At 34.7% G+C, this 21,872-nt stretch overlaps 1 protein-coding gene across 2 annotated transcripts in view; it reads left to right on the top strand.

Moving 5' to 3' along the window:
* LUZP2 (leucine zipper protein 2) overlaps positions 1–16,285 on the top strand; it is a 183,610-nt gene extending 167,325 nt beyond the window's left edge. The window contains exons 10-12 of one of the 2 annotated variants that reach the window (XM_084520766.1): positions 4,157–4,243; positions 14,873–14,950; positions 15,663–16,285. In XM_084520766.1, the coding sequence (XP_084376892.1) occupies positions 4,157–4,243; positions 14,873–14,950; positions 15,663–15,767 (270 nt within the window). In that variant the 3' untranslated portion in view covers positions 15,768–16,285. Of the gene's footprint in view, positions 1–4,156; positions 4,244–14,872; positions 14,951–15,659 lie in introns of both variants that reach the window. The other variant, XM_084520765.1, reaches the window with a different exon arrangement.
* Positions 16,286–21,872: the final 5,587 nt, after the last annotated feature.

The raw sequence follows: 21,872 nt of genomic DNA, 5'->3' as shown, positions 1-21,872 counted from the left end.
AAGGAGTAAGACATCTCCCAAAAGAGTACAAATTCCTGAGTGCACTGGAAAGAGGGGACAACTTCGGCTTTAGGTATAGTTTAGGTTAATCAGAGCTCTTTGTAGTCCCTTTTGAAGACAGTGGTTAGCAATCCCTCTGAAGGCAGGTGAATAGAAGCCCGCCCAGCCCAGGGGGGACTCTCATGCTTACCTTGCTCAACATGACACACAGACGTCACAAAGTACAGCCAGAGGGACCAGGCATGCCAACTAGCTAGCAAGTCTTTGCCATAGGTAGTTTTGAATGTTTGGAGAGTGGGCCGGTAAACAAGTGTTTCTGGGCAAACTCCAATGATTTCAGCACTTAAAATTTATCAAAACACTCTATGAATATGCTTATCATAATGACAGTGTCTGTCACTGGGGAAAAATTAACTTAGATCTCATTCAAAGTGCCATGCAATCCTCTTATTAGATCCGTATGAGTATCCTTAATTAAAATAAAATTCCTCTTTTAATATGGAAATTGAATACCACCAGAAATCCTTAGTGTAGAAAACATTAACCTGTGATGGCCTAAATGACAGGAAGTAAATGTCCTGGTTTATGCTGGCAAATCATCCGGCAAGCAGGCCTGACAGTCTGACATCTAACATCAACAAACATTGACCAGAGAAAGTAAGAGTTATTCAGTTGTGCCAAAAAGCCACGTGGGAAGGACAAAGATCTGATAAGATTATGTCTAAGATAGTAAAGAATTGAACTGTGTATCAAAGTCAAAAGAGATAATGAAAGGTGGAATTCAGTTGATCTAACTTTGTAGGATTTTAGCAGTGATTAGAAGACATTATGATAAAAATGAATGCATTGAGAGGAAAGTTGGTAGCATGTTAAAAGTGAAAAATATATGAAGTATATGTGAAGGAAATTTCAAAGGCATGCAGCTCTGGGTGGGCTCAGAGGTGGGCTCTGTCATTTCTTCTAATACAGACTTTGGAAGAGAACGGAAAGAAATAATGAGTTTGGCTTGCTTTCCTGTCATAAGTATTCTGGAATTTTGGCTGCAAGCAAAGCACACACCAACTGATTTAATCAGCAAGTGTATGTGCTAAGTGCATTGTAAAAGATGTGCTTACTTGAAATATCTGAAATTTAAAGCTCACTTCTTAGTCATATTTGTAATGTCACACCAGGAGATACTGCAATTGCTAAAATACTTCAACGAAAAATGGTTATAATAAAATATTCACATGTGAAATCTTGGATTTAAAAGCTTTGAGGAGGGTTCTGAAGTCTTCAGGCAAATTGGGAAGGAATTCAGAAACTGTTTCCAAAACAGTTTCCAGAACAATTTGCTGCAGAATATTTGGTGGATTTTTTATTAGGTAACCTGTTTTTTAGTAAACAGGCTTAATCCAGGCAAAGTAGCATATTCATTTTTTATTAGGAGAAATAACTTTTAATAACAAAGATTCTTGTTGGCAAAGTCTACCTCAAAGACTTCCACATCATCGGCAAGCAGATAAGCCTTCAAAAATATTGATTTATCTATATCAACTTATTTTCTCTCTGGTTTCATGTAAGATGTCAGTCTTAGTGTCAAAGCATTATAGATTAAATCTACCTTCATAAAATACAGGAATGCCATATGTGATTCTGGAAGTAAGCACAGAACTTAAAGCTCCAGGAATCAGCCAGAGCCTGGCAAGACATGTTCCTGTCTTCTGTCCTTCTGCCACCTGGTCTTCCTGGTTCTGGTATACTTCGTGGACCACTGCAAGACCATGGCATTTCAATCTAGAAGACGTACAGATGCAATCAGCTTAGGGTAACCGTATGAAACGTAATTGAAGATGATGGTTGTGCAATAGCAGAGGTGTGGCAGAGGATAGCAGAGACTTGATGACTGTCAAGTAGGCACCAGGCACCAAATGAATCAGACCTGTTGCCATTACCGACTTTTGGCTGGTGTCTGAGTAGTGCCCGCTGCTCAAGTGGTTAAGCAGTTGCATGAAAACTGAAAAACATTGTAATTTATTTGTGGAGAGAAAAAAGGTCATAATTTTAGGATGGAGTGCTACACTCAAATATTTTGAATATTAAAGAGGATAAGAATAGGAAATTTTGTTTTCATTTTTCTGGAAGTAGTATTTGAAAACAAGACACTGGGAAAATGCTTCCTTGATGATAGTCTCACCTAAATAACTCACATTTCCCCTTGTTCTGTGGAAATTAGTTCAACATGCTGAGAAAGCTATGTCTATACAAAGACATATATTTTCTTCTGTTAATAAGGGTTCGAATTGGCTGATTTTTCTGGCCTCCTATGTGGATGTAAAGATGCAGGTAGTCAACAAGTCAGGTTAATCTGTGTACTATATGTACTGTGAATCATTCACTGTGCATACTCCTTTCGTTTTCGTTAGGAGGAAATTTAGATTTGCAGAACTGTAATTACTGCAGTCCAAACAGGCAAATAACTCAATACGGATAAAAGATCAGACATTAGATTATATTCATTATTTCACAAAACAATTTTTGTATTTATCTGTTTTGTCTGTTCATCTCATGATCATTTTTCTGATATTCATCTGTTCTATAAAACTAACAATTCCTCACTGAAGAGCTGATAAGCAAAGAAATATTACAAACAGTAACCTGTGCATTTTTTTCTCCTGTTCTGCAACGCTTTTAAAAGTTCTATAGTCATTAGTAATTCAATACAGTATAAGGGAACATGAGAAAGGATGGCTCAGCATTCCAAAACTCATGTCTGAAATTCAAACTTTTCACAGAGAAATTATTTTGATATGTTCCTTGCTCCCATCCCATATCTGAAACTTAACAAAAACAAACATCAACAAAAACAGAGGATCGTCCATGTTGCTTTTGGAATTTAAGTATTTTCTTGGAATACATTCTAGCAGAATTTTCTGAAAGAACAAGTCATAGAGTTGTGAGGGGTTTTTTTAGCAAATATATTTTTGGGAAATTCTTCTAAATCTCTGCTAAGTCATGTACATTACTATTGTGAGTTCCAGTGGACTTTGAATTAGACCTCTAAATGCAGATAGAAGAGAAAGAGCTTGTGAAAAAAAAAAAAAACTGTCATTATCACTATAAGATGAATACTTTCTAAACAAGTAATTCTGCCAAACTAATAGTAGGGTGCTGATACTGATCATCTCATGAAATTATGGTTCATCCAGCTATTTTACTTAGTTTCAGCAGAATATACAAGCATTCATACGCACATTAGAATTTCCAGTTAGTGCAAGTGATGTATTTTTCAGATTTTTAGGGATCATTTCTAATTGAAAGAATTCCTTATCATGCTATACCATACTCTACTATTTAAGGCCACAAGATTGTGAAGCTCTCAAGGTAATTAAAAACTACTGAGGTACAAATTTAGTAAAGGCTCTCTAGAAAATGCAGTGCATATTTTTCCCATTTGTGCCTCTTTGAACCTTAGAAGTTGCAGCAAATGTGGAAAATCAAGCGTAAAACATCTAGTATTTCAGTGGAAGGAAATTTGCTGCTTATATGAAGCAATAGCCTAGACTGTAGAGTAACTGCTCCATATAGAAGTCCATTTTGAGTTTAAGGAGGTAAATGAAAGGCATGAAATGGAGAACATTTTGCCAACTCACACTGACATGAGGTCCCAGCAGGCAGAGACTGTAGGCAGCAGAAATAATCTAAAGCAGTTCATAAAATGCTTAAACTCAATGCCTAAATGTGTCCTGGAATCCGCAAGAGGCAGAGAAATATGAGTTTTCAAAATTCTTTTCTTCTTTAACCCCCTTCCAAATCTTTGTACAAAAAAAAAAAAAAAAAAAAAGTAATTTCACTTGTACTGCGTTATTAAGCATTGATCTTCCTTAATAAAATACAAAACAATATACCACCAAGTCATTTCTTGTGTGGTCAGCTTTCAGATAGAAAGTCCTGACATTTATTTATGCAGAAGTAATCCTTTATAAAATAATGATTTAATAAGAATGCATGTTAAAGCATTTTTTTTAATAAAACTTGCTGAAAACGCAGTATATAAAGTAGTTAGCAATTTGCAATATCTGATTTTCGTGGTTCTCCTGATTTTCTAATGTGACTTCTATGAAGTTTTATCTATAATAACTGTTTATTTAATTTTATTTTTATTTCTTATGTCTAGCAAAATGCCTCATCAGAGAAAGAGAATCTTCACATGACCTCAAGAAAGGAAGAAAATCAGAGCATCCAGGAGTGCGATTCTCGAGATGTAAGCCAATTTATCCTAGAAATCAGGTTTTAATCCAGATTGTATGAAAACATGAAAACCTTAGATGATTAGCAATGTGCTTTATTTTTCCTAACCAAGCTGACACATATATCATAAGCCAGCTATTTTCTACTTTAAAGCACAGAGGAGTGAATTGTCCTTGTGGTCAATCCATGCAGGTATACTCTCTGGATTTCTGTTAAAGATTACTTAAAAGGACTTGTAGAGCTTTTCAGGGAAGAAAAGAAGTGGGAAAAGATGTGATTTGTTCATGCAGCTCTGTAGTTGATGAGCTGCTGCAGCACAGCAAGATGCATAACATTGTTTATGCAACATTTCCAAAAATAGTTGGGTACAGTTGTCACAGATGCTACATTTAATTAGGGAAGGAAAGGAAAAGAAAGGAAAATAAGAACTTTCAGGGAGACATTTAGCTTGAACACCAAGAGATGACAATATAATAGTGAAAGTAGGTAAGCGCTACCAGTCTAGGCAAGCCACAAGCTTTATTCTTCTCATGACACATCTGACAGAAAGCTAAGTCTTCTGCTTTTAGCAAGTCAAAAATCTCATCCATGCAGCATGGTGAGAGCTGGAACATAAATCCCAATTGCATTTACTATGGCTGCAAATAGAACAATACAAATAAGACAAAACAGGAAGGAAAATAAAACAGAAAAATGAGAGAGAGAATTTATGCTCAGAGTATATTTTCAGTAAAGTAGTTGAAAAAATATTGCACTGCCATGACTAATTTGAAGGTGCAATATAAAAAATAGGGAAAAAAATAAGACAGTCGTAATGGTTCTTGAATGAACTACTGAGCACATTGCCTTCCTCCAAACACAACAAACTTCTGTGGAGGTAACTGGGTAGCTTGCTGATAGCAATCATACTAGCATATAGCAGCATGAAGAAATGTTTGGAAAACAGATCTAGGTGATTGACCTACCCACTTTGTTGCTAGCACCCAACAAATTGTAAAAAGCTATTCTTATTACCCATTTATTGCAAGCATTAATAATTTATTCAATCATAATTGAGCTCCCCTCTGCCACAACCTCTAGAGGGGGCAGAGGCAAAGAAATTGCATATCCAGAAGAGTGCATAATTTGATGCTACAGCTTTCTTTATATTTAAAGATGAAGAAAATGTCCCTACCTACTAAAATCTGAAGAAGGATATGAAAGAATAAGATTTAAAATTCTGAAGCTGGAGCTAACTCCAAATGGAGGTTGGTTACTGCTTGGGAAAGTTAGGAAACATTTGATGGAATCCAATTTAGTTTAGGTAGAGCTTTGCAGACTGTTTGTGGAAGGAGGTTCAATAATCTTTTTACTGAAGTGAATACTTTAAAACAGCAAAAACGAGAAATTAAAACATTGCTCAACGTGAGAAAGTGCCGAATTTCTATGTCAAACCATGCAATGAAAGACACAGAAAAGATGCACTTCTCCATATAAGTAGGGATTTAATTATTTTGACTTGGGGGAGAGGGTGTAATTTTTTTGCTGCTACCAGCTAGTATATTTAGCCATTTAGTCAGTATGGCTCAAATTAGTTTTTTGAGAAAATGAGAAGAGAGAAAGCAGAGGAAGACTCCAACTGGAGTTAGAGGTCTTGAGGAGTTGAACTATTTGTCATGACTGAAGATAAATTAAACCTTAACCCTATTCCCTTTGTCCTTCTAAGTGCATTATAATTCACAGATAAAGAAAGTAGGCTGTATTTCTAAACTTGATTAATAAGATTAAGATTTATATCATTTAATCTCTCAATAATTATTATATTTTAAGACCAATTCTATGTTCTGTGGGACTCACATTTCCATTACATTTTAAATTTCTGAGGTGTGTTAAATCTGTGTTTGACAAAATCTCCTCTTTGTAGAAATAGCTGTAAAATTAGAGAAAGAATACCATAGGGGCATATAAATTCACTGTGCCTTGCTGGGTAATACTCCTTATTGGAAAATTAAGCTAGAAATAGTTTTGTCAGTCTTGTCTTGCCTTTAATTGTGTAGCTATATTTCCAACTGAAAAATAGGTATACTATGTAATATTAATAGTTTTATTCTGTTCACATAAGAAGTAAGATTGACACTAATATGCAAAAAGCTGTCTATGAAGTTTCACCATGCTGTGCTTCTAGTGTCTGTTGAAGGAATAGCCCTGAGAGATGAGTTACAAAATCAATTGTTAGGATAGCCACACCTGCAAGCAAGGAAACTGTAATCAGTGTGATATTTATCCCTAGTAGAAACAGATCTTGCAGTACAACTTTTAAAAGTCACAGGAAGAAATTAGTTTGTGGCTTGAGCTTAGAAGAAAAAAGAGGGTTTATAATCTTTGGAAAAGAGGGTGGGCCACGCTGTAAGGATGGAGTGGACTATAAGGACTATAATGATGTTGCGAGGCTGTGCAGGGACAAAATTAGAAAGGCCAAAGCTCAGCTGGAGCTCAAACTGGCTACTGCCATTAAAGATAACAAAAAATGTTTTTATAAATACATCAACACAAAAAGGAGGTCTAAGGAGAATCTCCATCCTTTACTGGATGCGGGGGGAAACTTAGTTACAAGAGATGAGGAAAAGGCTGAGGTGCTTAATGCCTTCTTTTCCTCAGTCTTTAGTGGCAAGGATACCCAGCACCCTGAGCTGGTGGAAGGGGATGGGGAGCAGAATGGGAGCATATTCCACCGGGAAATGGCTGGCAACCTGCTACAGCACTTGGATGTACACAGTTTGATGGGGCCGGATGGGATCCACCTGAGGGTACTGAGAGAACTGGCGGAGGAGCTGGCCAAGCCACTTTCCATCATTTATCGGCAGTCCTGGCTATCAGGGGAGGTCCCAGTCAACTGGCAGCTAGCAAATGTGACACCCATCTACAAGAAGGGCCGGAGGGTAGACCCAGGGAACTATACACCTGTTAGTTTGACCTCAGTGCCAGGGAAGCTCATAGAGCAGATTATCTTGAGTGTCATCACGTGGCATTTGCAGGGCGACCAGGCAATGAGGCCTAGTCAGCATGGGTTTGTGAAAGGCAGGTCTTGCTTGAGGAACCTGATCTCCTTCTATGACAAAGTGACATGCTGGGTGGATGAGGAAAAGGCTGTGAAGGCTGTTCTTGGCTGCAAAGCCAAGAACACGGCACAAGTTCTCACGTACCATTTGTTAGAAAAAGATATTGGGAAGGGAAAAAGAAAAAAATGGGAGCTTAAATGAATATGCTTAAAAATCAGATGTTGCTTAGAAACCTAATATTTCTACAATATTTTCTCAGAGCTTTGCAAAGAGCCTCTAATTGTCTCTCTGGTAGAAAAAAAAAAAAAACCAACAACAACAACAACAACAAAAAACGTGATTTCTGTCTTGGAAGAGTTACTGTAGTAAAGACTAACTAGAGAAGAACATGCAATATTTCAGTTTTTAAGACAAAAGATAAAGGGAAATGGCAAGTTGTTGGTCTCAAGCAATATTTCATGGTCTGTATGGCTAACCTTTCCTGTAGGTGTTTAAAATTGGCAGTTATGAACATATGTCAATTTTTCTTGTATGCATGTTCAATCTAATTAGTATAGTATACATTGGAATGAATACAGAGGAAATGTTGTTTACAAATAGGAAACAGACAGGACAAATGAAACGAGCTGATTTTTAGTTTAGACACTGCCAACACCTTTGTTGTCATGAAATTTGACATGACTTTTCTTAGCCAGAAGTAGGTAGGATATCCTGTAGTACATCTTGATTATTTCAAATCATCTTAGGTTTGTTCAAGACCATGAAATGGTAACTTACGTTTTATTAAAAATAAAAATAAAAGCAAATAAAAATCTGTTAGATAATTATTATATTTGTTTCTTGGCCTCGCCCAGGTATGTTTTCCCTGTGACTGGCTCCTGAAAGTCTCTGTACAGAACCAGAGTTCTGCAGAGCTCTTTTCCGTGTATCATTTCCCAAAAGCTCTTGCGTTTGTGTTGCTTTTTTTTGTTGTTGTTTGTTTGTTTTGGTTTTGGTTTTGGTTTGTTTGTTTGTTTGTTTTTCTTTTTTTTTTCTCCCAAAGGCCAACTACTTGTACGTAAGAATGTACTTTGTCTCTTTTTCACATCAAATACTTCTAATGCATGTCGTTTCAAACCTTCTTTTTGTAGTGCTGAATCCAAACAAGAAATATAAACTATTTCTTGGTTCTCTGTTCTCATCGTAGATTTCTTGCTCTGTGCCCTTGTAGACTTCCCTGATAAATAAAAGCGGTAGTGCTTTTATTTACTGCCTTAATTTCCTGCAGTAAATAAACATTGCATGTTCATTAATCATTCAGTGACAAAGGACACTGAGTATGGGACCAAAACTTATACGTTTCTAAGCAACCACAGAGTTTACCTTCATTTTTCTCTGTCTGTTTCAATTGCAGAGCTCTGATCACATTGTGCTTTCCCATCACTATCCCAAGGGAGTAATGACAGAGAAAAAAGAAATCACTACTGTAGCAAAACTTCAATTATAGAATTCTTGAAACGAATTCAGTAAGTTTGTACCCTAAATGAAGACTATGCAGGTCATAAAAAGTTACATCAATTTATTTTAATCATTCACTAAGTACATTGTGCACTAAAATAGGAGAGGGGTATGAAAAGCTGCACAACTGTATTATGAACACACATGAATACTCTTCATAAATACCATACACCGCATCTTCTAAACAATGTGGGTTAAAAAAGATTGAAATACGTATTTATTATAAATTCATGAACAGATCTTATAAAAGGTGTCCTAGAATAAAATGGAATCCTAACTTTCCTAATAAAATTATTTCCACAGCAGAATGGCATTTTAATAGAACATCATCTATTCTGAGTATATGCAAATTGTTAATGTTCAACTTCACAAATTGGAAAAGTTGTATTATTATGAGAAAGAAAAAGAAAAAAAAAAAAAAAAGTAGGAGTAAAAATATCCATTCAGTTTCAGAAGAAATAAAATATGTCAAAGAAGTATTTACTTCATGTTGTAGAAAGCTAAAATCTTGTGACCCAAAAAAATTCAGTCTGAGGTGCACAGAGTATAAAATTGTTATATGAACAAGTAGACCTTTAAGAGGCATGCAGCACATGTGTGGTAGACCAATGAGCATATGTGGTTATTGACAATTCATGTGGTTATTAACAATTAACAAAATATGTGGTTATTAAGAATTCAAACATCCAAGTAATTACAACATATGATAGAATTTGTACTTCTTGTCTAATGAGGAAATATAGCCTTTTCTTATTTTTAACGTATATTATTTGTTTTGTTTTCTTTTCACTTTTAATTACCCTTAGTGGGAAAACTTAGCTACTTTTAGCCAAGTTTGTCTTTTAAAGGTTTCAGGTCATTTGAACCAATAATACAAAACATACAGAAAGATCTGGAGACAGTAATTTATCTGAAGCTAGTTCTAGTGAGATATCTCATCTAAGCATAGTCAAAATTCAATGATGTTAAGCGTGTTTTCTTCCCGTGTCGATTATGCTGGTTAAAGCTAATCTGTACCATCCTAACTAAACAATTCCTCATGCTCCTTCAGCCTATATCCCAGATGGCACTTTGCTGATGGTAGTGACAGTAGGAATGATACAGCTGAGCAGCACCTTCATCATGTTTCTCAGCTGACCTGGCCACGGTATCTGGATTTCTTTGTATAGAACTAGCTGATGACTTTCTCCTCTCTCATGCTCTGCAAGCACATCCCGCTTTAACACCTGCTGAAGCTAGCAGGGGGTATAGTGATGTGAAGGAATGCTGGAGCTGAAGTGCTTGGTCTGCTCAGTCTGTACATTAGTTAGTGATACCCTTTAGCAGTGGTAGAAATATTTACTTGATTTCCTGTCCACTTGTGGTAAGTGGCATATGAGCAACAAAAAGAATTCTTATTCGCTGTGTCGATACAGTAGGATACCCTTCCAGTTACATTGTTCAGCAGTTTGCAGATGAAATTGCATAGTTTAATAGCCTAGGGACATGCTGAATTTTAACAGGCTTTCAGAAATTTCTTTTTAAATGAAGATGCACACTTGGCTGATCCACCTTTATAATTTATACATCCAGCTGTGAACCTCTCCTGCTCAGCTGTACAATTCACTCGGTAAGCTGAATACCATCACTTCTGAAATTTTGCATACTTTACTGATCAAGCTGCATATTTTATAACCAGAATTTCATATAAATTCACTTAGCTAATAAAATCGTGTAGTAAACTGATCAAGATGGAACAATATTCCCAGGCATATGCCCCACCCGAATTATCATATCTTGTTTAATCTCTCATATTGCTGTTGCAGATACTTTTTCCTGTTGCATACACAAAATGTATTGCTTAAGGCAGAATGCAGTTGTAGTTAGTGTTGTTCAGAATTCTTGTTGCTTTATGTTAGAGCTTTTAATATTAAGTGTTCAAACATTAGTTTTTTCCTTATGTCTCATGATAAAAATACAGCATGTGTAATATAATGAATATTTGTCTTCAGAATAAGCCCATAATTATAAATCATTTGGCAGATATACTTGAAAAATCAGTGACAGCAATTTAATGTCAAGGCAAATATTTCCACACATAAAATATAAAGATTGCTGTGTAATTGATTCATGAGTGAAATTCTGAGATCTGTCACTAATGGTTGTATACGACATATTAACTGTGACCATTTTTTATTAAAATAAAGCAATATAAGGGAATTGGTAGAAAAAAAAAAAATAAAAATAGAGAGAAAATGTCTCAGTAAGCTTCAAAGGAATGTATATATTTTTTTTTTTGTTTCATTGCTCTTCGATGTATAAAATTATTTCAAGATTTAGCCATAATTTACTTAATAATGATATACTTGAATAAGTACTGGCTATGATTACAAGCAATGAAAGTTTTCTTCCTGAATCTAGAAAGAGGCAATTGTTTCTGTGTGCACTTGCTAGGGAAACTAGGATTAAATGTCCTTGATTGAAAAGTTTTCAGGTACTGAAGAAAATAGATAGAGCAGAATCCCTCTTCATCCGATGAACCTCTGATGACAGTCATGATTAAAACTTTAATAAACATTGAATATAGCTGGATGAGGAAAACAATAAAATGGCTCCTTTCAGCTAGGTGATGTATGCACAACTGATATGCTGAAATCTTGATGCAAAGCATGGCAAAGTCACAGTATCTATCTAAAAAAATAAAAAATAAATCTAAAATCTCATCTTCAGAAAATAAAAAACCACACTGACAACATTTCAACACTTTTCCTTTCTGAAAGCAATTACTGTTTGGTTTGTGTTAGTTTCTACCACATCAAACTATTATTCTATAATACTGTATTTAGAGTTACCTCTCAAATGTGATGGAAAGAGATGTGCAGATGGGACAGCAAACAAACAAAATCTTCATAATATTCAGCATACAGAAAACTAATCCTCCTGCCCCCTTCCCCCCCCCCCCCAAAAAAAAAGTATTGTTATTATTATTATTATTTTAATCTATATATCACTCATGGCTGTGAAAGATATTCTAATAACTTGGTTTATTATTTTCTAATTTGTTTGAGGTGGACTTTATATGCAGTAGAGATTCTGTATGTATTTATATTTGTGTTTGTGTATGCATACAGGTATATACGTATATATATACGCACATATATACAGGTATATATGTGCGTGTATATTCATGTGTGTGAATATGTGTGGTGGTGTATGGAATATCTGTTAGGCTGTTTTTAACTCAGTTTATGGTTATGATGGGAGATGCTGTCTCAACTTTTGGAACTCAAGACTTCAAACTGAGAGTCGGGGCTTACACAGCTCATCCGTAGTGACTGGTTACAGTCCTGGCTATTGTGCTGCTGTTGACAGATGGTGTATTGAAGGTTATTACGATGCTCAATCTGCAATGAATTTGTTAATAATATGCAAGTTTTCACAATTCAAGGAATCAACAATTAATGTTTTGTATTTTAACAACAGAAAGATATAGTACTTGCTTTACTTAGAAAACCATTTCAGTCTACTATCTTTCCAACAGTGATCCATACGGTGGGTTACTCAAAAGGAAAACACTTGTGAGTGGAAAAATGTGAGATACTAGAAACATGAATCTCCTCTTCTTGTTTCCTACCAAGAAGGTCCTTGTTACCTGGCCTATGAAAAGAATCCGAAGGATTAGTCATTAGAAAATATTCTTTTTAACCTTAGTGGTTTGGTTTTTGGTTGGTTGGTTGGTTGTTTTGGGGGGGGGGGGGGGGTGTGCGTAAAGCAATCTTTATTTCTTTATGTCTTAAATGTTTTTCCTCCCCTATTTTTAATAATTTCAGCAGTTTTTCTATATCCTATGTATAGGATACAGATTTTCTATATCCTATATCCTATGTACTGTCTTGGTGAAATAAGTTACCTGATAATTTTTAGTATATACAGTTAGAGTGAATTATGGATTAGTAAAGGACTGTATATTTCCTTAGTGTTATTTATGTGCTCTTTACACAGACTGAACTGCTGTTCCTTTTTTGACCTGCAACATCTTTTACCCTCAGACTGTTCACCTGCAAGTCTCTGGAACCTTCACATTTTTCTAAATGTGACTAAGCTGAAAATGTTTTTATCTAGCTCACTAGTAAATATAGCAAATACATGTTTTGCCAAGACCACACATTTAAGATTTTGAAATGTTAAAAGCTTACTAAGACTTTCTATTCTGTCATCTCACTCTTTAACCTTTATCTAGAATATAAGCTACCTGTTAGTATTTTATTTTATTTTATAAAAGGAGTAGATGCTTTATCAAGATATTTTATCAATACTACCTGATTATTCCCTGTTCTGCGATGTTCATCCTACTGTTATTAGCTGTTGTGTATAGTGGGGAAAAATATGAAAAAGTACCACCACCATAAATCACTTCAATTGCATCATCTCCAAGGCTCACTTTAGTAGCTTAAACTTGACTAAAAACACCCTGAAGTACTGTGAAGTCTTTGACAAAATCAGTCTCTTCACAAGGTTTTGGGAGTGAGGCATCTAATTCCCCTCCAAGTAGTTTTCTTAATAATATGTTTCATGTTCATATTCACACCTGTTTGTAGATCAACTTCGTTAGAGGCAAGGGACTATCAGAATTTCTCAAGTGAAAAAACATAATGAATTTTCCTCCCCCTTGTCAATCTCTTACTTTTTAATTAACTTCAATCTAATGTCATTTGTACTGAAAGGATATTTATACAATTTCTTGATATTTAATTTGCATGAGAGGGTATTTATTTTCAGTGTTCTCTGCTGAATGAGATAATTTTTATCCTGCTGTGATTTACACTGCTATAGGATGAATTCAGACTTATTTCCCTTTTTCTGAAGAAAAACTGTCCAAGTAAAAAGTCTTGAAAAACATATCATGTAGAGACGTTTTTTTGTTGTTGTTTTTATTTGTTTTTTTTTGCTCTTCTGAACACACAGGGCTTATTCTATCCTAGATTAATATTATCAACCATAATCTCAGAAAATACGTATATAAAAGAAGTTGCTGAAATGTCATTAAGCTATATTACTGGTGAATTTGATGCCTTTTTTCAACAATACATCTGAATATGTCTGATGTGTAAAAATATTAAAATTTGACCTAGCTTCAAAAATTTTCCATTTATGCTAAAAAGGAACCATTGCAGGGGAAAACCTGCTAAAGTTTGAAATAAGCAAAATCACTGATATGTTGTAAAGAGTCTTCATGACTTTATTTTTTATTTTTTTTTTTAATTTTCACTATATTTGATTGGATAATTTTTTATTACCAAGTATAAATTTTCCAATCTGAGCATTGCACATTGGAACTGTGTTCTAAAAACTGCAATTTTAAAGGAATGACCAAAAATTATCCATATTTTACTGTATTTCACATTTTAATTTCTTCACCTATAGTGTCATTAATCCCAGTCCTGAAGGACTTGAATTTAATTTCAGTAGAATTTTCAGCACTAATAAGACTTAAGTCTTATAATGAAGATTTACCTAAAACTTATAATTCTCTTTGGTTTGCAATCTACTGTGTAATACTTCAAGCTTTTTATTTATATTGTTCAAATCCTTTTTCCCTCATATTAAAAAGCATATTGGCAAAGAAAATGACATTCTGGCTGGAATAAAACAGTGATGAATCTGACAAACCTTTCTATACCTTAAGAGTTCTCTGACTTCTCCATTCAATAAGCTCAACGTGTGATATATGCAAGAGATGCAGCAGTTCAGACAAAAGAACAGTAATAGAGGAGTCCTGAAGTCTAATGCTCTTGTTCAGTTCTTGGTTACTTTTTCCTCACTTACAATAGAAAATTGTAATTACTAACCTGTTTTAAGGGACCACTGTGGAATAAACTTCGCTACTGATGAGATTTAAACATGAGGAAAAAGAGCTATCTAAGCGTTAAATTACTAAACTTTTACAGCCACATAAGACTATGTAGAGATGATAGGAGAAAGGGATTCACTTGGCTACGATAACTTTTTGTTCTATTTCATCTACTAGGCTACAAACAAACAACAACAAAACCCACTGTGAATGTTCTAAGAAAACACAATTTTAGGAAAAAATCCAAAGTAATTATCTGTGACATCTGTATTGACAGGTTGGCAAGACATGTTTGGGGAATCGCAATAATTCAACATCTCGTTTGAAGACAGCTGAAACAGACAGAAGCTTTCAGGTATTCTGTTTCTGAGAAGTTCTTGTGTTTGTATTAAAAGGTCTTGTAAAGCATACAGTTACTTGTAGTATATATGCACATTCTACTCCAATGCTTCTGAGATAGATTTGTTTACTCAGTTCACAGACTTTAACTCTGACAGATTTCCATTCATTTGTTCAAAATGGCTCCAGGATATTAACAGTTTGCAAAACTATTTAATACTCGAAGAACTGAACTAGCTTAGTAGTCAACTGACATTTCAATAATGTGATGTCCACAGCACTGGGAAGGGGACGTTATCAAAACAGTGCTACATCTGCAATTATGTCAAAATGTACTCAGAAATCTTACCAATGCAAAAGTTGGTAAGAGTGGTAAAAGTTGGTAAGAGTTGGTAAAATGTGAGTTGTACTCCTGTGCTCTTCATTTGATAGACCAAGGGGGAGGAAAAAAAATAAATCTCATGATTATAGTGCAGCATCAGATTGGTATTGTCAAAAATTGTATTCTTCATTGTCAAAAATTAAGTATACTTTCTTAGTAGAGATCAGAATTCTTCTCTAGACACTAGCAAAGAATATCATATTCTGTTGTGTTTGATATATCAATTTAATAGAAATACAGCTTTGTGCAAAATTGTTATTGATTTTAAATGTCCTGTTTTATTTGCTTATCTGTGTTCATTTTGCATGTGCAATGCTTACACTGATGCTATTTTCACCTTCAGCAGAAGTTGCACAGCCCTCCGTGGACTAAACCTGAAGATAAAAAATCATCTGAGAGAAATGAGAAAAAAAATGAAGAATCAGTTAGTACAAAAGAAAGAAAAATTTAAATGCTACTAATATACATGTAATAATGCTCATTACTTGCTTTCATATTCATATTATTTTTAGTCCAGAGGCATGAATAGTACCAGGTTTATAAAGCATGCATTTTTCACTATTTTATGAATGTTTGTAAACTAGTCTAGAATAGACCAATTAGTACCTTTCAGCAATAATCCAAAATGGATATTTGAAGAAATGCTTTGTAATACAGTCCAGTTTTTGAACTATTATTCTACTTGATTAGTAATTGCATATTATAAATTAGCTTCTTTGTAAAAAGAAATTACCATTCTCAAGTATTTTCTCAGTCTGTTCTATTTCATGTACATTTATGGCAAGTTAGGTTTTAGATCAAGAATAAAAGGGTAGCTAAAAAAAAATCTGTGTAAACATAGATAAAGTACAATGCAGCTCATAAGAGCAACTGTAAAAATGGGACAGTAGGGCTCCATGTATATTTAACTTTACAGTAATACCATTGCAAATCTGCTAACTTAAACAATAAAAAGTGTTTGGTTGTTTTTTTCCTTTCCTTTTTTTTTTTTTTTCCCCTCTACCTGCAATAGGACAATTAGTCCTATTTTGAGAACTGAACTGTTGGCAGAAATGAAGAGTTAAAGGGATGGAGATAGGAAGAGTCATGGCATTTAGGATCCAAGCAAAAATTTTGCAGGTGGACCCAAGTAAAAATTTCTTAGCTTGGGTACCCATCCTGGAACTTCAGTTCCATCCCTTATAGTTGGGCTGACCTCTGCAATATAAATATACTTTACATGGTGAAAACACATTTTGACCACTGTAGGTGGAATTTTGATCACTACAGCAAAGATAAGCATTTTGGTTAGCGTGTGCTCTGTGACTTTTATGATTCTTCCAGTTTCGTATGGGCAACATACTCTATTACAATGAGTTTGAAAGCAGAAAGGAAAGGAAAAGGAAGAAAAGCAAGGTAGAATGCCATCTTTGTATACACATCACTGTCGATCTACTTTAGGAATTCATGTGTCTCATATGATTGAGATGAAAACCTTTCAAGAACTAGTGCCTTAGGAACAATTCACTGTCTGATGCAGTGCTTTTGTGCTTTCCTCTTGCATGAGGTGTTTTAAAAAGCTGTAACTTGTAAACTCCCAGCTCGCTCTTACAACACACAGCAGTGAATTACAACTGTTATTGGATTGAAAGCAGTTTGCTTATATTAGCTTGCTTTTCCTTGCTTTTGAATCAGTTCAAAAAGTAAATAGACAATGTTACATTCAATTTAGTGGTATTCTCTGTCCTGGTTTTAGCTGTTTAGATTTTATCTGTCTTTGAACAGTCTCATCCAAAAGCTGTCCGTTCCTCTCCGGTGTGAAACACATTTCATTCCGACATTTTGCATGTGTTCCTCTACTCAGAAGTGGGTATTGCAGAGCAGTAGGTTTTTCTGCCTGGAGAAATCTCAACAATTTTGAAAAGAAAAGAAACTTGTGAACTGATTAAATAATGGCAAAGTCACACTATTATCAAAGAAAAGATTATCCATGTAAAGTGTCGAAAAAATGAAATCCTGGCCACAAAGATAATCAGATCAGAGATGCTTGTTTTCACAATTGATCCTGATCAGCATCATCAAATCAATTATATCAAATATAATATGATTTTGGTGCAGGTGGTCTGGGCCTCATAGCAGTCATTTGCTGCATTTCAGTTATAGCTACAACATATCTGGCTGAAGATAGTCTTCTGTTTTTCAAAATTTCCCGTAAGCAAGAGAATTGTGATCCCATTGTATCTACAGCCAGCATCTAATTCCTAGTTCATTGTCAAAACCAGAACCTCTTTGTGTATGGCACACATTAATTGAAATGCATGAGGTATGGACTGAAAAGACCATTAAAACCGTTTCAGACATCCATCTAGAAAGGGCATAAATCTTCAAGTGTATCTCCCAGACGAATGAGGTAAGCTGTGCCACTTGGCATTCATTTTAATTTTCTGAAGAATTCAGCATTGTTGGTGACACAGCTACTATTATTATAGCTGCATGTTGCTCCTGTGCCAAGAGACAGCTTGGGGTTGGTGACTACAACATGAAAAAGCACACCTTATAAATCAACAGCAATCTAGCTTTTTTATTTTTGTATGCATGTATGCTTTCAGTGTTGTACTTTTTTTTTCTAAGCGATGGTGAAAATAGGTGAGAGAAAACCAAATATCAAATATCTATCAAATATATATAGGTGGAAATCCTTGCGTATCTTTATACCAGTTGTTTTTAGAATAATCGACATAGTGATTCTGAATTAAGAAAAATAATGAAGGATAAATAGATTTTCTTATCTGTGTATGGTATATCTAGTAAATTTCCTTGGTATTTTTTAAGTAGGGCTATTCTGAAGATTCTAGTCTTTCACTGAGAGGGTGGAACACATCTAAAGTGATGTCCTTCATGGTTATATGCATATATATAGAGAGAACTACAATGCAAAAAGATAAACATCTCAGTTGGAGAGGAAACTTCTGTTCAGTTTACAGGTGAGGAAAAAAGGTTTTGAAAAGACATCAGAAGGTATGAGAATTTCTGTGGAGAAAGGAGATTTTGAAAAATCTTTGAAAAGGGAAACAAACAAACAAACAAACACAAAAACAACACACAACTCACAATAATGCTTTCTTGTTTTAAAATTGCTTGTAACCAGAAAAAAAGTGTATATGTTTTCCCTCAGTGGATCAATAACCATTCTTTCACTCCAGCCATGAGTATGAGGAGTTTCACATCCCAGCACTGGGATAAAAATAAACAGACCTTACTGTTTCTTTTGATTTGTGGCTACTCAATGTTACCAAAAACATGCTCATAAAGGAACTTGAGTTTATACAACCGTTTATACAAACGGTTTATACCGTTTATACGGTCCTGCTTACTTGGTCTCTCTAGAATACTCTAAAACTCTTTTTATGATCAGATTCACAGAGAACCATGTGGCTGAGTCTACTTCCCTACGAGGACCCAACAAACCACAGAGTGGCACATCTTAAAATGTTTCGTAATGCCATGCAGTTGCTTGGCAACCAGGTCATGGACCATATCTTTCTCTTTGCAAATAAGGGTTACATATAAGACTTTTTCTATTAGATATTCCCCAGTCTAACAGTTAAAAGCAATTTCCAGCATCAGAGCAGGCCATTTTAAACTTCTATTTCAATTTTGCTTTTGCATAATAGACTTCACCTTTGAATTAATTTCTCTTTCTATCAGTCTGTATGCATTTGTAAACATATATGTGCATATACTTATTCACATAAATTTAGGTATAAATATGCATATATATATACACAACTATGGGTGAGCATGTATGTACACTTAAAAATCCGGAGAACAACGATTCCTGACAAGGTATTATTTAACATGATAAAATTGGTAACTAAGGGGTGCTCAATTGACCAAAAAGACAAAGATCACAGTAAGGCCTGTATACAAGAATAGAGCACTAAACACATTCTGCTAATTTTCTTGTTTAAAAAAAAAAAAAAAAAAAAAAAAAAAAAAATGTTTAAGCCTATTTCTGTTTAAAATGGGTCATTTTCTTCAGTAGTACATGGTATATCATTTTGTTAGGGTGAGCATACATACTTCATGACAATTGATTTCTCTTTTAGTCATTGAAAAGCATAAAAATAAATCTTAGTGCTTCTCTGCTTAAGGAACAATGAATTTCCAGTTCATTGTTGACTTTGATAGTGAATGTTATATAGAGAGGGCATTATCTTCATTTATCCAATAATCTATGAAGTCTGTAATTTTTTTCAGTAATAATGGGCTATGGAAAGCCAGAAATTACAATAGCAGTCCACTTCAGATGCATGTGTTACAATGCGGTCAGAAAGATTGACCATTCTATTTAAACAAGAACTTATTTGAATACGAACAGGAAGAGGCTTTCAGTGAGTCTTAGAAAATTAAACTTAAGATATATCAAGTTTTGTGATTCTGCCTGACCTTGTGACTTGGGGAAAGCTGCCTCACTTCTGTAAGTATTTCAGTAAGAATGATACTATACACTACTTACTATAATGTGGATATATCGATATAGGATTAAATTGCTTACTTTCCTGTTTTCATGATTATGAATATCAGATTAAAAGATAATATATAAACATAGAAAATAGTAGCATCCTTTAATTGCTTGCTTATTTAAAGAATAAATCAATCAATGAATTTATTAAAGTTCTTAAATTAAAATTAAAATAAATGGATTTCTGGAAAATTCTTGAAACTGTTATAGTAGAAAGAAATGCATATTTTAGTTATCTTTCTTCCATTGTATGTATTTTGAGCATTCTTTTTTCTATACATGTTGAAAAGATATCTATTTTAAAAAAAAAAAAAGTCAATGCCACTTTGGCTCCACTTATTAGTTAGCTTATTCAAATGAATATTATTTTTTTTAAAAAAAGGGCAACAAACATCTTAGCCATACCAAGAGATCATAAAATTTTATTTGAAAAGTATTCTTAATGGTGCTGTGAATCAAGATTATACAAATTAATTACCTATAAAATGCTTCAACTTGATTCTACTGTAATATTCTTACCTATTTTATTTAATATTTTTATTACATAAGTTTCATCTTAAGTCGAGCCATTAAACAATTCATGTGCCTAAAGTAAATCACATAGTTAGTGACTGTGAGGATAGTTTTGTTGTTCTGGTAATCTACAAATACGTTGTCTAACAGAAAATGTTTTTCCTTAAATTTTTGTAGGTTATTTTCAAATGCAATAATATCTTGGAGATTTACTTCAGTGTTTTCAACCCTGTTTCCACAGTAGGACAACAGGGTCCCACAATTCTTTATACACTGCTTCAGGAAGGTAAGAAAGATAATGAGAATTTTGTTTTTCTACAGTAAGCTTAACCTTGTACTACAATGATGCAGTGATCCCTCTGTGCTTTATCATGATTAATAGTTCAATTTTAGAAACTCAATATAATTAACACAAGAGATGAGAATTATTTTTTGGTACTTAGTGATCTAAATGAAAGTAAACAAAAGTAGCAATTTATTTATAATAATTGTCTTTAATTTATGTAGTTGCAGCACAACACATCCAACTATGTACAAACACAGGACACAACAGACAGAAACCATAGACCAAGATCAGCAAAGCCAGCACTTCGTCCTATATATATACGCGTATATGTATATAGATATAGATATATATAGGTACCTATATAAACAGGGGTGTTAGCATCTAATAAATACATGCCTGACAGCAGCCCAGCTCATACAGGAACCCGAGGTGCATCTGCCTGCACCTTTTCCTCAATAGGAGGTCAGCCAAAAATCCAAATTTTGTTAGAAATGGTCAAAAGCAAGAGCTTCTTAAACAGAGAAAAACAAATTTCCTGAATAAGACACAATGAGAGGGAGTTTGAAAGTCTGTTTGAAAGGCACTCCTGCATCTTCTCCTTGCACCCCTCCTCAACCTATCAGTTTTCTATCAGTATGGAGGTAACAGGAACATCTGGACACCCTTCCTCCGCACCTCACCCAGAACAGTACTCTGCCAGCAGGAAGCTTGCCGGCAGCCTCCTCCCAGCGCTTCTCAGAGGGCTCTTCTCTTGGCTGTCCTCCTGACTGCCTGCCAGCTCGCTCTTCCTTCCCTTGCTTTTCCCCAGCAAGCACAGCTGAAGCTTTGTCAGGCTCCCTTCTTGTCCATGAAACAGAGGGAAGCCTTTATTTCTGTTGAGTGTTGTAACTCTGCATAATCTACAGCACCATCACAAATGGTGAACCTTGTGGTGAACTTAAGTCCCACTAGTGTAAATTTTCTAGTCTTGCAGATGTGATCCCCCCAAATAAAATAAAAATAAAATCATACCAGTGTATATCCTTGACATGTTCCTACTCATTTCTAAGTTCAAGAACTGAACATTCATTAGGATATTTTTGTTATTAATTTTAATTCAGAAAAAGAAAAAGGTCAGCTTTCCCTGAACATATATGGGACAAAAGTTAAGTTGTTTTGACTGGAATTAAAGGAAAGGTTATAGATGGGCTAGGAGCCCCAGATGGAAACAACAATTCACACAATTAAAGTTGTGAGCTTCTGAAAATGGAGCC

This window comes from Aythya ferina, assembly GCF_964211825.1.
Source record: "Aythya ferina genome assembly, chromosome: 5".
Lineage (NCBI taxonomy): Eukaryota > Metazoa > Chordata > Aves > Anseriformes > Anatidae > Aythya > Aythya ferina.
Note: the sequence above shows the minus strand (reverse complement) of the source record. Positions and strands in the feature narration are given on the sequence as shown.